This window comes from Ricinus communis, chromosome 1, assembly GCF_019578655.1.
Source record: "Ricinus communis isolate WT05 ecotype wild-type chromosome 1, ASM1957865v1, whole genome shotgun sequence".
NCBI classification, from domain to species: domain Eukaryota; kingdom Viridiplantae; phylum Streptophyta; class Magnoliopsida; order Malpighiales; family Euphorbiaceae; genus Ricinus; species Ricinus communis.
In genome coordinates, this window is record NC_063256.1 from 11,957,388 (window position 1) to 11,974,411 (window position 17,024).

General features: G+C 29.9%; 2 protein-coding genes across 2 annotated transcripts; one reads left to right on the forward strand and one right to left on the reverse strand.

Moving 5' to 3' along the window:
* The first annotated feature begins 3,090 nt into the window (after positions 1-3,090).
* Positions 3,091-8,932, forward strand: LOC8279677 (acetolactate synthase small subunit 2, chloroplastic). The gene is made up of 12 exons (XM_002529773.4): positions 3,091-3,455; positions 3,686-3,899; positions 4,300-4,383; positions 4,468-4,536; positions 4,805-4,888; positions 4,986-5,138; positions 5,916-6,002; positions 6,247-6,351; positions 6,449-6,571; positions 7,994-8,146; positions 8,347-8,412; positions 8,613-8,932. The coding sequence occupies exons 1-12, from the start codon at positions 3,196-3,198 to the stop codon at positions 8,694-8,696; spliced, it is 1,482 nt and encodes a 493-aa protein (XP_002529819.1). The 5' UTR covers positions 3,091-3,195; the 3' UTR covers positions 8,697-8,932.
* A 414-nt stretch (positions 8,933-9,346) lies between these two features.
* LOC8279676 (2-alkenal reductase (NADP(+)-dependent)) lies at positions 9,347-12,203 on the reverse strand. The gene is made up of 5 exons (XM_002529772.4): positions 11,780-12,203; positions 11,203-11,380; positions 10,819-10,985; positions 10,266-10,348; positions 9,347-9,843 (listed from the first exon to the last, which is right to left on the reverse strand). The coding sequence occupies exons 1-5, from the start codon at positions 12,008-12,010 to the stop codon at positions 9,465-9,467; spliced, it is 1,038 nt and encodes a 345-aa protein (XP_002529818.1). The 5' UTR covers positions 12,011-12,203; the 3' UTR covers positions 9,347-9,464.
* Between the last annotated feature and the right edge of the window lie 4,821 nt (positions 12,204-17,024).

Here is a 17,024-nt window from a genome sequence, read left to right on the forward strand (position 1 = left end):
TATTCTTGGAGCAAATATTCCAGTAAAAGAAGATTGCAGCATATATATTAAGGAGACAAATAAATGCAAATACAAATAGATCCATGTAAATCCAAGCTGATTTGCTCTTAAAAGTCGCAAGTTTTTAGTTTAAGTTTCCATCTTTTTTTAGATAAAGTTTTATTTTTATAATAAATATAAAAAGATGAATATATTATATTATATAATTCACAATTTATTAACCTTTTATGAATAAAAAAAAACTGATTAATAATATCTAATAAATAAAATTGAGATTGTAGGCTTAATTATTAATCTACTACCCACAGGTATTTTCTATAAAAACTTCAATTTATTTAATTTTTTTGCTTCTAGTTATTTAATGAATCTGATTGGCCTACTTGTATTTGTATATATCCCATATTCGATTTTATTCATAAATCTATTTTCTTTCTTATAAATGCTAAACTCAATAAGAACGACAGACGGTCCAAATTACAGCTTAGGTGGAGGAATGTTAATAAGGAGTTGATATTGAATTCTAAGCTTTTAGAAAGTTTTAAATTACAAGAAACAATATTTCCTCAAAAATCATGTTTTTTTTTTTTTAATTTGACTGCCAATGGGAGAATTTCACAAGTTATGTGAAAGAAAAATTATCAATAGGTTCCAAATGAGTATATTTAAATCTTAAGAATTTACCATACTTTTAGAATAATTTTAGAATAAAATTTTAAATTAATTTAATTTTTTTTGAGAAATTTATATAAAAATATTTTTGTACGTAATTTTATATAAAAATTAAATATTATATATACATTTAACTTAAATTTTATAAATCTTTTTACATAAATATACAAAAATATTAAAAATTATTATAAATCTAATATATAATTCTAAGAAATACTATGTTAATTATATTTTAATATTATATTAACTAATAAAGCTACCCAATCAAATAACGATACTAATTTTATCTTAAAAAATATTATATTAATTATATTTTAGTATTATATTAATTAATAAACTAATTTTATAATTAGATAATAATTCTATTTTTAATATTATATTCAATAATACATTAATTTTTTAATTATATAATAAATTTTTAATTTTTAAAATAGAAATATCGATTATATTGAGATTTAATTTATGGAATATTAAAATTAATTTATAAATAGTTTTTGTATTATTATATTAATACAATTTTTAAAAATTTAAGAATATTTAAAAATAGTTAGTTTGCTATTTTTTGAAATTTTAGAAACTTTTCCCTTTTTTAGTTGTGGGTCGCAAAATTAAAATTAATATTAAATTATATTCATCAGTTTAATTTTATAATTAAAATAATAAAATGACTAAATTACTAATTATTATAGATTATAAAATCCTAAAATTCACCAAAAAAATAACTAATTATCTCCAGAAAAAAATATATATATAAAAAAAAAAAGATGATCACAACAGAAGCTGGCCTTATCAAACTTCAATTACTAAAAGACAATAACGAAAACATTCATACAAATACATATATATTCTAGTAAATAAGTGATCATGTTTCATTGAATTTTTTTTCTTATATAGATTTCGATGCATGGTCCATGGTGCAAAAAATAAATACGGAAAAGATTTATTTTATACTTTTTGAATCAAAAGTCTGTTAATATATTTTGTGAATTGAAGTCGGACAAAGACGTTTCGATTTTGAAAAGAAAATATGATACAAACATTTCTATTTTTTAAAAAATATCGATATTTATTAGCGGCAATTTATGTCTTGGTTCAGAAGTCGAGTGTTATGTGCGGAAATAAATCTTTACTTCTTTTTGTATTAGACTTTTTATTTTTTAAAAAAATATGATAAAATTAATTACAAAATATAATATTATATCAAAAATTATGAATTAAGTAAATTATATATATTTAAAAAATTTATATTATATAAGAATAAAATTAAAAAATTAATATAATTATTAATATTTTTTAATTAGTCATACTATGAAGAAGTTAAAGATTTATATACTTTAAACAAATAACAAAATAAATTATTTATTAAAATTAATATACTATAATTTCTAGAAAGTTTTTATATATGAATATTTGTCTAAACAGCTATCCAACAAGTGAGTTAAAATTTCTTGTGAATATTTTTTGTCATTCACAAGCAGGGAGTACTAGGATGCCTTGCCTTGGCCCTTTAGTTTCTAAGAGTTAATTTTTTTTATAAATTTATAATTTTTTAATTTAGACTATCTGAAAATTAATATTACATATTTTGGGCCTTTTAATTCTCTTTTTTGATATTTGGCACCCTAAAATGAGTTTCTAGCTTCGTACCCCCATAAGCAAAATAGAATAATAAGCATAATAGAGCCAAAAAGCATAATAAGATAGAATATACAAATTGAATTTAATCCAAAACTCGTCATTTTTTTTTACATTCGACTATAAAAGCGAAAATTCACTTGATAAAAGGAAGAGAACATGAATCTAACACCTCTCATTCTTAACACTGCAAACACTATTACTACTTAAACTCGACTTTGAAAGTAACTTGAAATTATTTCATAATAATAATAATTTCGAAAATAATAATAATAATTTTGATTTTAATATGTCAATTCAACCCTTGCACAATTTTTATATAAATATCGCAAAGTGTATAAGAAAGTAAAGATAAAATTGATATAATAAGGTGACTAAATTTCGATAACCACTCTTATTATAAATACTTTTTCTGAAAAAAAATGACGAGTGCTAGTTTTAGAATAACACTCGAGATTACAATATTCATCTATCATATCTTTAAAATTACATAAAATAAAACTAAATAAAAAATTAATTTACTAGCCCAAACATTATACAATTGAGCAAAATACTAGTTCTTTTAACCTCACTGCACAACTCACTTTCTTTTGTAGAGAGTGTGTTACACTCTTTATCAAATGGAGCAATATGAGCAAAAAAAAAAAAAGAGTTGGACTAAATGGATCTAAAAGGTTAAAAAAAGCTAAATTGAACTTCATTACGAAATTCAGGGGCCAAATTGAACCTTATTCTTGTATACGAGAATTCAGACAAATTTGACATTTTCTCGATCTATTATTGGAAAACGAAAAACAAAAAGGCAGTTGCTAGCTAGCTAGCTGCTAAGGAAGCGTTTTTATACAAGAGAAGGCAGGTGTTCTTTTTGCGTCACTTTCTGCCTGCACTGCAATGGCGGTTATAGCTTCAGCCAGTTCGATTACTGTTCAATCTCTAAAACCATCTTCTTCTTTTGTATCCAATTCTTCTCATGGTCTAATAACAGTGTCAACAACAACAGTATCCACTTCTCTATCAATCTCGAAATCCACCTCCACCAATCACTATCAGCCTAGAAGGAAATTTATAGTCTCTGCAACTGCTGATAGTCATAAAGACGATACCGTTCTCTCTAGTAATGGCTCTGTTCCTGCTGCTGCCACCTTATCAAAGTATGCCACTTTTTGTTTACAGCTCTTTTCTTTTTCTTTTTTTTTGAAATATTTAAATCTTTTTTTCTTTAGCATATAGTTTAATTCTTCATTTGGGTCATGCTAATTTTTTTCACTTTTACATGTTTTTAATTTGGTTTTTTTCTTTAATTCTTATTAATTGTTTTGTTGGATTAAAGATTTGTATTTTACGTTATTGATCTATTGCCGTTTCTGTAAATTAATTTCAGGGTTAGGAGGCATACGATTTCTGTCTTTGTTGGGGATGAAAGTGGTATGATTAATAGGATTGCTGGCGTTTTTGCAAGGAGAGGGTATAACATTGAGTCTCTTGCTGTTGGTTTAAACAAGGACAAGGCTCTTTTTACCATTGTTGTTTCTGGAACTGAAAGGGTGCTACAACAAGTTGTTGAGCAGCTTCAGAAACTAGTCAATGTTATGAAGGTTTGTGAAATATCATCCCAGACAGATTCCCTTCAACCAGTTTTCTTTTCAATCTTTTTTCTTGACTGTTTGCACAGTAGCTTTTCTTCATTAAATGATGAACTTTTTCAGTTTTTTTGTTTTGTTTTGTTTTAAATAATAACTACCGTTCATTACTCCAATGCAGAATTGTGAATGATTAATTATATAATTCTAACATTTAACTTTAGTGTTGTGTAAAAAGGCAGCTGCATTCTGATTCGTATACTTGTATATGTATATATTGGTACTTTTTGGTGACAATTTTTTGATACTAGATGGATTTTCTTTTCTTTTCTTTTCTTTTCCTCATATTATACTTGTGGCAATTTGTTGATTCAAATTCTAATTCCTCAAATTATTACATTATTCTGATATCCAGGTTGAAGATCTCTCCAGTGAGCCACAAGTAGAACGCGAGCTGATGCTTATAAAAGTGAATGCAGATCCTAGTTACCGTGCTGAGGTAGTTAGATAGTGATGCTGTGGTATTGACCATCAATTCTCTTTGTTACTTCTAAAATGTATTGTTATCTGATTTGCTTTTCAGATTATGTGGTTGGTGGGCATTTTCAGAGCAAAAATTGTGGATATCTCAGAACACTCTTTAACAATTGAGGTGACGAATTCTCTATAAAAGAAAAGGAAGAAAATTAAGCAGATCAACTTGGACCAGTATATATTATTGTGTTTCTTAATCTATCTAGACAAGTGACTGGAAGAGAAAACAGTTGGAAAAATTTCCTGAACATCTATGTTTATATGTAAACTAAATAAATAATTAATATTTAGCATAAACTTATTTTGTAAATAATGCAGTTTATCATAATTGCAAGTGGTTTTGATTGATAATGCTCTTTGGTGTTATCTGATTTTTATATGCTTAGGTAACTGGAGATCCAGGAAAGATGGTTGCTGTTCAGAGAAACCTAAGCAAGTTTGGAATCAGAGAAATTGCAAGAACTGGAAAGGTTGTCTTTTAGTTTTTGTTTTAATTAGCTGGACTCATGTTGATTTATGCCTACATGCAACTTTGATGCTAATTTCTATACCTATTGCTTTTAACAGATTGCACTGAGAAGGGAAAAAATGGGTGAATGTGCTCCCTTTTGGCGATTTTCTGCTGCTTCATATCCTGATCTTGGAGAAATAAGATCTGAAGATGCTCTTTTGGGGTCGAAAAGCAGAGCTGTCTTAGGTGATGATGAAACATCAGCAGGGGTTTGGACTTCTTCAAGCTTTATCTTCTGATTTTCTTCTAGATACTTGTGTTTGTGCTTTTCACTTCTATATTAGCAAGATTGTGTGTGAGCCTGTGAGGTTAGCAGTTAGCCATCTTTGATAGATATAAGGGTTCGTCTACTTGATTTAGGATTTCGCATTAGTTTGCTAAACTGGTATTTATTACATTACTAAAATATAGTCATTCAAATGAGTGTATCCCGTGATTTTGAGGAAAATATAGTTTTTTGAAATGAGCGTCAAATATAAATATTTTAGTAAAATGTTAATATTTGAAATGATGTCTCCATATGATTCAGGGGTTGGATGGATGTCTGTCTAGTTCAAATTTATCTACGATATTTTTAATAAAATATTAGTTATTTGAAATGAGTTTTCCACATGATCCAGAAGTTGGATGGATATTTGTCTGGACGTTCTTATCTTTTGGTTATTGGTGACTAATGTGGTTCTGTTAATTAACTTAGTCGTGGGATTTTGGGTCGTCAGAAGTATCTGTGCTTTTGCCAGATGCTGTTTCCTTATTATATAAATTTCTTTAGATTATAGATATTATTAGTTCAAATTATTTTTCTGTTCTTATCCATTTGAGAATCACAGGCTGGATGTATAAGCAAGCACCGGTTTTAATACAAATAGTATTTTTAAGCGACATATGCTGTGCACTTACAGCTGTAATTAATGTACTTACTTGACTGTTCATTACTGTATTAATTGAGTATGCATTTATTCCTTTTCTTTTTCCTGTTAATCCAGGGTGATGTTTATCCAGTGGAGACATCTGATAGCTTTATGCTCACTCAAGTTCTTGATGCTCATTGGGGTGTTCTCAATGAGGAAGATGTAAGAATGCTTATTTCTGCTTATAACTTCTTCTGTTTTTCTGTATCCTCTTCTTTTTCTAAAGCTTTTTCTTCTAAATGAAAGGACAGTAGGATGTTGAAGGTTAGTGGAGTACTAGAGTGGGCTAAATCCTTGATTGTGGTTTTTCATGTTTATGCCTACCGTTACTGGATTCAGTTGCTCTTTGTTAAAAATTACTATCTTGTTTACATTTATTTATTATGTACTTGGTTAACTATTTCAGACAACTGGACTTAGATCTCATACTTTATCTATGCTTGTAAATGACTCTCCTGGAGTTCTTAACATCGTTACTGGGATATTTGCTCGAAGGGGCTATAACGTTCAGGTATTTTGGTGCTGTTCTTGTCTCTTTCTCTGTGGGCGAGCTTCCCTACCAAGGGGAAAAATGTATTTCTCATGTGCTGTGTTTTTATTTGCATCAGAGTTTGGCTGTTGGGCACTCAGAAACTGAGGGCCTCTCTCGAATTACAACAGTTGTGCCTGGTACAGATGAATCAATTAGCAAGTTGGTGCAGCAACTTTATAAGCTAATAGACCTTCATGAGGTGAGAAACCTCCACTAGTCAGAAAGGTGTATTGGTCAAGATATAATGCTTATAAGATTCCATTGTCTGTTTTTTGTATTCTAATAGATGTTAACCTTTTCTTATTTAGAAGAAAAAGTTAATAGCTTATGAAATGAAAGCAGTTGTATCACCAATCACATACTGTCTCATTTTCTCCTTCTACTTCTTGATCAGAAAAATTGCTAGAAATACCAACTCAGACTTTTGTCCTTGCAAGCTTCGGTTTGTGCATCACTCTGTGCAATCAAATTGTTTAGTTATTTTCTGTGGATATGACTAGCCCTTGATTCGTTCAATAGAAATGTGTATGGGTTTGTTAATGTCAATTAGCGAAATATCATTTTATTAGAACCACCTTAGACATTCAAATCTTTAGGTTTAATTGCAAATATACATGGATCAATGCCTAATCAAGTGAATTCACTGAAGCAATATGCATCAATTCTTTATGTAATTTCTTCTTAGGCATGTATATAAACCTGACTTAACTGTCCAACCAAAAAATTCCGAGTCAAAACCATCCAAATTATTGTAGTTTGCTATTTTAGATGCACAGTCTCAGTTCTTAGTTTTGATTCAGTCATCCAACTAAGTAATTGGTTTGGTCTGTGGTTCCTGTACCGGAGCACTCAGAAACTGACCAACCTGATGCAATGGGAAGTAAATACATAGTTGTATATATCTAACACATCATATATTGTTAGGCCTTTCATGATGGATGGACTATGGGCTCTGGCCTCTGAGCTCTTACACATTTTTAATGAAGGAGGTTGCTCTTTTCTCTCTTTGATCCCCAGTATGGGATACTGAGATTGTAAGGCACAATCTCACTCATGCGCCAAAATCCCCAAATCGCTAATTTGAAATAGAGGTGCGGCACCATCTCTCTAATAAAATAGTCTTGAGCTCTCCCACCAATACCCACTATAGTCCAGATACAAGACAATGGGTTGCTTGGTCATCTCTGGACAGTAACCCTAGTCTATCTGAAGTACTTAAAATTGAACCCAAAGTTTGCAGATACAATGCTTTGGTTTGTAATGGTATTTGGTTGATTTCTGGCAGAAAAATTGGACCCAGAAGAGTTAGTTTGATTTATCATATGGCTATAAACCACCCAAACTTGAATACCTGTTAGACAGAAGTCCATCTCGTTTCTTTCACTTATCTCGCTCTGCTGTTGCTGTGACATGTATTATTAACTATCATAGAACCTGCATTCCAATCACCTTTCCAGTTGGCCTCATGATCTTGTCTTATTCGTGAAAATATGTTCTATTTTAATTTATTTTATTTGTATTAAGTGGACTTTTGTGTTTTTGATTTAAATTGTCTGTTCACGAAATGAGGATTTCAATCTAAATCTTAATTTGACAACTGCAACTGATGGTATTCCTTCAGGTTCGGGATCTTACCCATTTGCCATTTGCTGAAAGAGAATTGATGTTGATAAAGATTGCTGTGAATGCTGCTGCTCGACGTGATGTCCTTGATATTGCTAGTATTTTTAGGGCCAAGGCTGTTGATGTATCTGACCACACAATAACTCTTGAGGTGAGTAGCCTTAGTTTTCCTGTTGATGATAGCTGATAAGATTCCATGGTTGGTTATTATAATCCTCCCATTTGTTGCTTCTGCTTCATGTCAAGCACCATAGTGCAGAGGCTGTCCTGCTGTATGTTGAAGCCTCTATTTGACTGCTGATAATAGTTTCTATCCTAAGCTGATGAATTTGCTTTAAATGCTCCTTCCAGCTTACTGGAGATTTGGACAAAATGGTTGCACTGCAGAGGTTGTTGGAGCCATATGGTATTTGTGAGGTTTGTTTCCTAGATCTTTCCTATTATGGTTGAAAAAGATCAAAGTATTCTGAGATGGAAAATGTGTTGTAACCAACTATAAGCTTCACTACTAATAAACATGTAGAAATTATGCATCATGTTCACATGTGGCTTCTTCTGCATGCAGCAATAGTGCTGTTCTATAATTTTTTATTAAGAAATCTTCTTCTTTTCTTTAGGTGGCAAGAACAGGGCGAATAGCATTGGTGCGCGAGTCTGGTGTAGATTCTAAGTACCTCAGGGGATATTCTTTTCCTATATAATGGGACATTGTGAGGCTTTTCTGGGGGATGCAAATCTTTTTCTGATACGACGCATACTATGCCGTGCTTATATGGAAAGGGTGTAAATGTTATCATGGCCAAGGACTTTACCTTAAAAAGTGGTAGTTTGTGAGTCTTCAATGATAAATTACTATGGAGTTCTCAAATTTTTGTTGGGTTAATAGAACATTCTGTCTTTCCTGAGTGAAGTTACAGAAATTGGCTTGGCTTTACAACTAACTGTCTTCTTCTGAGAGAAGTTAGTGCAGAACTTTAGCACCCAAATTGTTGCAGGGTGTAATCTGCAGTTTTACTGATTTTAACTAGCATTAGATCTGCTGATATCAAGTCACCCCAAAGACACATTCTTTTTTGAAAACTACTTTTTAGATAGTCTTGTTATTTGAGCATTAATAGAATTGGTCAAGTCTGCAAATGTTAATAATATCCCATGGCAGAGTGGCAAAATAGTTTAATTCTAAAACCAAAAATATATTTGGTGCTATGCTGCCCAAGTCAAAAATTAAATTGCTTGGAAGCATATAAAATCCAGATATCAAATCAGTCAGTCAGCAATTGTTTCAGGATCATCCGCATAAAGTTAGTCACTCATCAGGTTAGTCTAGTGCAGTACCTACGCTAAGAAGCAGTTTAACAAATTATAGTAGAAGATATTATAATGTTTCACCCATTACTCTCAAAATTACTAATAAAATATAATATCAAGAGAATATTCTATCCCCAAGACATGGGAATGTTATCTATATATTATTCACGAGCGACGACCACCAACTGTTTTCCAACATTGCGGCCCCTGAAAATTCCTATTAGAGCAGTGGGAGCATTCTCAAGGCCTTCAGCTACATCTTCTACATAGACAATCTTTCCTTCTTTGATGTAAGGGATAACCATGTCTAGAAGATTTGGATAAAGGTGATAAAAGTCGCCAGCCAAGAACCCTTCCATGCGGATCCTTTTCCCGATAATAGCACTCAAGTTATGCACACCTTCAGGCTTGTCAAGATTGTACTGAGAAATCATCCCACACACAGCAATTCGACCGCGAATCCTCATGTTGAGGAGCACTGCATCAAGCATTTCCCCCCCAACATTTTCGAAGTAAATATCAATGCCTTCAGGAAAATACCTGCAGCAGCAGTGAATTGCAATCAGCTTCAAAATGTCGGAAAGCAACAGATTGGGAAGCAAGGACTTTGACTTCAAAATGCCTGTGAATAGCTTTTAAGAGGGACAGTATAGCTGGTCACAGAATTCTGTTCAATTATAGTTCAAAAAACTCTATTGAAATATGACACTAGTAGGATCCCCTTTGTTCTTTTATGGAGACTGACAACAGGCGTTTTGAAGTCAGACCTTGGGGGCTGTAGTAGTGCTAAAGCACTATTAACAGAGGACCTATAGAGGTCTTGTTTCTAGAAAACAGGACTTGCAAATTTTCCTATAGCTTTTGGTGTATAGCTTGAGATTTGCAGTGCAAAATTTGAAATGATCTAGCAGAAAAGTTAGAGCAAAGGTTGATAATGATGCTCGTAATGTAATACTCCTGACCTTTTAAGAGCTGCATCTAGATCTGGCTCTTCCTTGTAGTTGAAAGCGTCATCGAACCCGAACTTGTTCTTCAACATATCAACCTTATGTTGAAGAAATAAAAGCATTATTCAGTAGAGAAAAAGGAAATGAGGCCAGTAAGGCTGACTAATAAGAAAATAAATAGAAAAGGAACCGCTTGATGATTAATTACTCTGGTTACTATCTATCAAGAGAACAAGACTGCCAGTTTCTTAAATTAGTGTTCTGCCCATGCTTTGTTGCTCTATATCTCTGTACAGTAAAAGGCATAACAACATAATGCTCTTAAAACAAATGATGCTTCTTTAGTTACTTCTGTAAGCTGAATTTCTTTAGTTTGTTGCTATCTTATGGTAAACAGAAAGTTTAGAACTTTTCAGTAGCATAAATACTTCCAATTACAACATAAAAAGCTAAATGCACAAGAGCACATTAATGTTTAAAGTGAATGCAGAGGGAAACCAATGAAGTCCACTTTGAATAGTCCAGCCAATTATAACAAACTGGAACCCAATGCAGAGAGTCAGCTCACCTTTTCTTTAGATCCAGCACTTCCAACAACATAACAACCTGATACTTTTGCAAATTGCCCAACAAGCTGACCAACTGCACCAGATGCTGCTGATACATAGACAAACTCTCCTTTCTTGGGAGAGCAGACCTCAAAAAAACCAGCATATGCAGTCACACCATGCATGCCTAAGAAGCACAAAATAACAAAATAGTATGAGTTTTGACCATTCAGGTGCTTGAATACTTCATTGTTCTTCTTGCAACAAAAGTGTACAATTCTCAGATGCTATAAAGAACATTTCATTTCAATCAAACTATCATGCATTAAAATCTTTAGCTTGTTCTAAGCAGTAGCAGTAAGAATGAGGTTAATAAATATGGAAACGATAAAACAAAGACTAACCTAGAATTCCAGTATAGTAGGAAAGAGGCAGATCAGTATGTTCAATCTTAATTAAAAGCTTTGGAGATACAATGACACTATACTCTTCCCAGCCAGTAAAACCCCAAGCCAAGTCTCCTTTCTTGTAATTTGGATGTGTAGACTCCAAAACTTTTACCACTCCATATCCACCAAGAGGCTGCATATGCAAAACATTAAATCACACAAAAAACGAAAAGAAAAAGAAGAAGCCTGACATACAATCAAAAACAACAAAAGCTGAAAATTCATTAAGTTTTTTGAAAAGAACTTGCATAGAAACCCCCACATGATCCTTACCAACATACAAAACCATCATTTTGTGAATAAAATGGAACAGTAATTAACAAAAAGAACCATTTATTTTAATATATATTCTTGCCAATCCTATTCCAATATATTATAAGGCATGCAATCAAAGAAATGAAATTGGATTCTCAAGTGACCGTAGTTAGTCGGACGATTATACCAAGAAAATCAAGAAATTAACCTCCACAAAAACAAGAAAGACGATCACACACAAAAAAGAAAAAAACAGTAAATAAGGTGAGGGACCAACCTTTCCTGGTTCAAAGGAAGAAACAAAAGAAGGAGAGTCACGCTTGGTCATGCGGCCACGCATGTAAGGATCACAAGACAAGTAAAGATTCTTCACCAAAACCGCATCTGTAGTGCCTTCTGGTACCTGAAGCTTTATAGAAGAAGTGATTATTTCCATGTCAGACTCTTCTGGGAACCCAGTTACGTAGTTCTTCAATACCACTTGCTTGTTGCTCACTTCCTCGGCCATTTTTTGTTTGATGGGTAATTATTATTATCACAAAGAAAGAAAGATTTGTAGCTAATGAATACGTATATATGTTTCTCTTCTCAGTTGGGTTGTGAGAGGGAAAGGAAAATTTGCCTTTATATATATAGGGATAGGGAGATTCGAGAAGGAGAGAAAGTCAAGTGTGAATTAGCCAAACAATGAACCACTGGTCAAAAATTGCAGTGCAGCAGAAACGGGCATTAATGTGAAACTCTTAAAGATAGCCGTTTTAGATTTTAAAAATGCTTTTTCTTTTTCACAATTTCTTTTTCTTTTTGATGGTATGCTATATATGATGTAACGGTACAATTTAGTTGCCAAATCCAAATAAAATTCACAATTTTTAAGTATTTTCTTTATATCAAACAATTTTTAAGTGTTAGTTTGGTGTATTTATGATTTTTTTAATAGATTGGTGTAATTATGATTAATTAGTCTTAATTATAATTTTTATTTTTCCAATCGAGAAAGTGGAATTGCACTTTTTTATTTGAAACATTTTATAAATAAAAAAATTAACGAATAGTTTATTATAATATAAATAATAGAATTTTCTAATAAATGATAAAATTGATATTATGAGGATGGATTTTAATATTATGAAAGTTTTCAAGTGTATTTTTATATTCTATAAACTTTTTACTAATATTATTGATTAATTTACTAATTATATTTCTGAATTAATAAAAATATAATTAATATAATATCTTTTAAAATTGATATTTAATAAAAAAATAATATATAAATTATATTTATATAAAGTAATATTAGAACTCCATAAATATAAAAAAATTACATGTGAGCAACTCTTTTTATATATTAAAACAATACTTGTTTATTAGCATTATATATATACATATATATTCTCGGATCCATCCGAAAGATAATTAAGTATTGTTTTTACCAACTAGATCAGATTTAATTTTAATAGGTAAATACTTATCTATCTACATAGATTACTAGTTATGATATAACAATATATTTTACTTCTTTTAAAATAGTTCATAATCTTCATTTTAAAAATGGTTTACTTAGATTAATTTTAGAGAAAAAGACACACCAAAGTTACCAAAACCCATATTTTATTTTCTTAATTCTTATAATTTTTTTTCTATTAATTTAATAAATCTCAATTTATATTTATCTCGTAATTAATTCATGTGTAAATTTTAAAATAAATTTTATTTATTTTTGCTTTGAGAAGTAATGGTGTGAAAAATATGTAGAACACCTTCCGGAAATCAAGTCAGAAAGTGAGAATGGACCACCAAAGTATTTAATATTTATGAAAGAGGAGGGAACACCGGAACCTTTGGCTCTGCGATGTTTAATTAAGGAGAAATTGAAAGTAAATTTTAAAATTTTATTTGATATTTTTGTCGAATAACAGAAATAAATTAGTCTGGAAGGCTCACATTATTTAATTTTAATTTTTTGCTTTTTCATTGTCAGGTTGTGTGGATGGGTTGATATCCCTCCACGTTTCATTCATGATGCTCTCTTTCTTCTGATTTATTTCGTTCCTTTTTCACTTTATTTAAAGAATAACCTTGAAAAAAGGTATTTGAGTATATTGATTGTATTGCACATTTTATTACATAACTGATCTATAAAACTGAAGATATATATAATAAATGTTATGTTTTATTCATTCAGCTATAAAATAATATATATTTTTTTAAATAATATTATAAAAGCATGTGAGATATGTATTATTCGATTTATATTGTAGAAAGTAAAATATTTTTTTAAAATAGTAACTTTTAATATTTTATTTTCTATTATTTTTATTTTTTCAAATAAATTAAACAATAATAATAAAAATTATATAATCTTTCATTTTTTTAATATATAAAATATATATTAATTATTTAAAATTAATAAATAGATGCTAATTATTTATCGGTATTAATATGATTGATGTATATATTAATTATATAAATTTTAAATATAAAATATTTATTCATTTATTATTGTATATACGGGGAGTGTGTTAATATAAAATTTTATTTATCGGCAGCAACAGTATCCTCAAACTACCAGGTGCATAGCCTGATGGCTAAAAACTTTCATGCGCCGGAATCGGTCTTCAGTTCAATATCCATCTCTCTCTCTCTAATTGTAATTGTTTAAAAAAGAAAAAGAAATAAACCAACTCTATTCCCAAATTTCTATCCAGAAAATCAACTGTTATATTTTGTACCCAGATTCATATAGCATTATGGAATTATGAATCTGAGACCTGATAACATGTGCGAGTCACTATTTTAATAAAATGCAGCCTCAATTTCCGAATTAAACGGCCAACTAAAACAAAAAAATCGAAAGCGAATGCCATAATATTCTTACTATAGTAAAAACCCATTGAAAATAAAAAATCATACTACACCACTACCGAAAAATCAATTTTCTTACCTTTTTAAATAATTTTGATTTCATTTCTCATCTTTATTCATTTTGTATCCATTGATATCGTTGATTGTCTTCTACACTACTGTAAGTAAAACTTTTCTTACCCACTTTCTTCATTCTTTTTTTTTATATATATATATATATATATAAACTCTTCTACTTTAATTTTTTAGTCGTCTTCTCATTGTTTTGCCTTCCATTTTTATAATTTTAGGTTTAAAACTTCTATAAATATTATTATTTTGTAAGAGTAGTCATATTTATATTAAATGACATTCAAATAAAATAACATAATTATACTGCATCCATAAACAATGCTATAGTTTGTGCTATATATGTAAGAGATTAATGATTCATATAATTATAATAAAATATTAGTTATTAAATTCTATTGGTTAATGAAAGGTTGTGAATTGAATAATTATGACTATTGGTAAAAGTTATAACATAAAAGGTTGTAACCATTGGTGCTTTGATGGAAAGCCATCATAAGTCTATAAATAAGAGTTAGTTCTTTACCCATATCATCAATAATTATAATAAATACAAAAAAATTAAAGATTAGAGTATCCATCAATAAGATAAGGGGAAAAGGGAGAGAAATCATACTCTATTAAATATGGATCAAGGTATGTTTTCTCCCTTTTATTTAATGGTGAAAAATATAAAATTCTAGATCAATAGGCTATTATTTGTTTATATGTGGTATCATAACATGGTTTAAGAAATCATGTTTTTCCATAATTTTGTTGAATTTATTATTGTTGTAGATGCATATGCAAGAATTAATCCTTATTTTTTGCATATAAATTAAATTGATTAATTTCTCATGGTTTGAATTAAGTTTAAAATTTATTGATGTTAGTTTTTGGACTAATTTTGTGTAAATTTGGTGACACACACTGTGGTAACAAAATCTGGGTTTTTTGATCAAGGTCCATTGTGACCCATAAAATTTTGTTAACTATCAGATTGCACGTAAAGTTATTTTTCTTCCAATTAAGTCCGAAATAATTTACAGTTTCATTCTAATAAAAAATTTTAAATCCAGATTCATCCTTAATTCTTGGTACATATATATATATCAGTAGTTAATGCTTAATTGAAATTAAGTTAAATATTTAATGGAAATAATAAATTATTTAAATATATTATTATAGACTTTTGAAATTTATTTAAGAACGATTTGCTTGTCACCAAAGTGACTAAATTTTTAAAATAAATAAATTTCAAATTATAGATTATAATTTTCAATTACTCATAAATTTTATGTTTAGATGACATTATGATTTTTATGTATTTATGGGTAAATTGAGATTTATCATTATAAGATATTTAAGGATCAACCCAAAGGTTGATTAATTATTTTATAATTGATAAACATAATCGTGGTGATTAGTATGTTATACTAATTTTATTTTTTACATATCCAAAGATAGAAAGGATAAATTTAGTTATGCATATATAATTTCCTATAATTGTTTACATAAGTATATCTTATTATCATCCAAAGGAGAATTTTGATATATTTATGTTTATAATTGAATTTATGGAATAAATATTATGAATCAAAGCATTAATGTATGAGTATTCTATGTTATTTTTATTTGCAGTATTTGTACTGTTTCTCTTCATTCGCATCCTTCATATGTTCCATTATTTAATGGTTTGAACTTTTCTGATTGGTGCGAACAAGTTCAGTTTCACTTAGGTGTTCTGGATCTTGATTTGGCACTTCAAATTGAGAAACCTGCTACTATTACTAATGAAAGTAGTAATGAAGAAAAAGCTTTATATAAAGCTTGGGAAAGATAGAACAGATTAAGCTTAATGTTCATGCGAATGACTGTTGCAAACAACTTAAAGAGTACAATTCCTAAAACTGACAGTGCTAAGGAATTTAAAAAGCTTATTGAGGAATGTTCTCAAACAGCTGATAAGTCACTTGCTGGCATATTGATGAGTAATTTGACCAACATGAAATATGATGGTTCACGTGTTATGCATGAGCATGTTCTTGAAATGACTACCTTAGCAGCAAAATTAAAGACCTTAGGAATGAATATGGATGAGTATTTTCTAGTACGGTTCATACTGAACTCTTTACCTCCTGAACAATATGGTTCATTCCAAATGAGCTATAATACCTTAAAGGATAAATGGAATGTAAATGAATTAACCAGTATGCTTCTTCAAGAGGAGACAAGATTAAAGAATCAAAAAGCTCATTCAGTTCATCTCTTAACTCATCAAAAAGTTGGAAAGAGTTGCAAAAAGAAAGGTGGAAAGAGCAAAAAAAAAGGTTTACACAACCTGAATAAATCTTCTAAGGCTGCTCATAAGAACGAACATGGGAGTGTTAAGTGTCACTTCTGTGATAAAATCGGGCAGTTAAAGAAGGATTACCTGAAACGTAAAGCTTGGTTCGAAAAGAAAGGTAAGCATTATGCTTTAGTATGTTTTGAATCAAATTTTATTGAAGTTCCGCATAATACTTGGTGGATTGATTCCGGTTCCACTACCCATCTTTCTAATACGATGCAAGGATTCCTTACTGTAATACCCAAAATTTTTCCTTAAT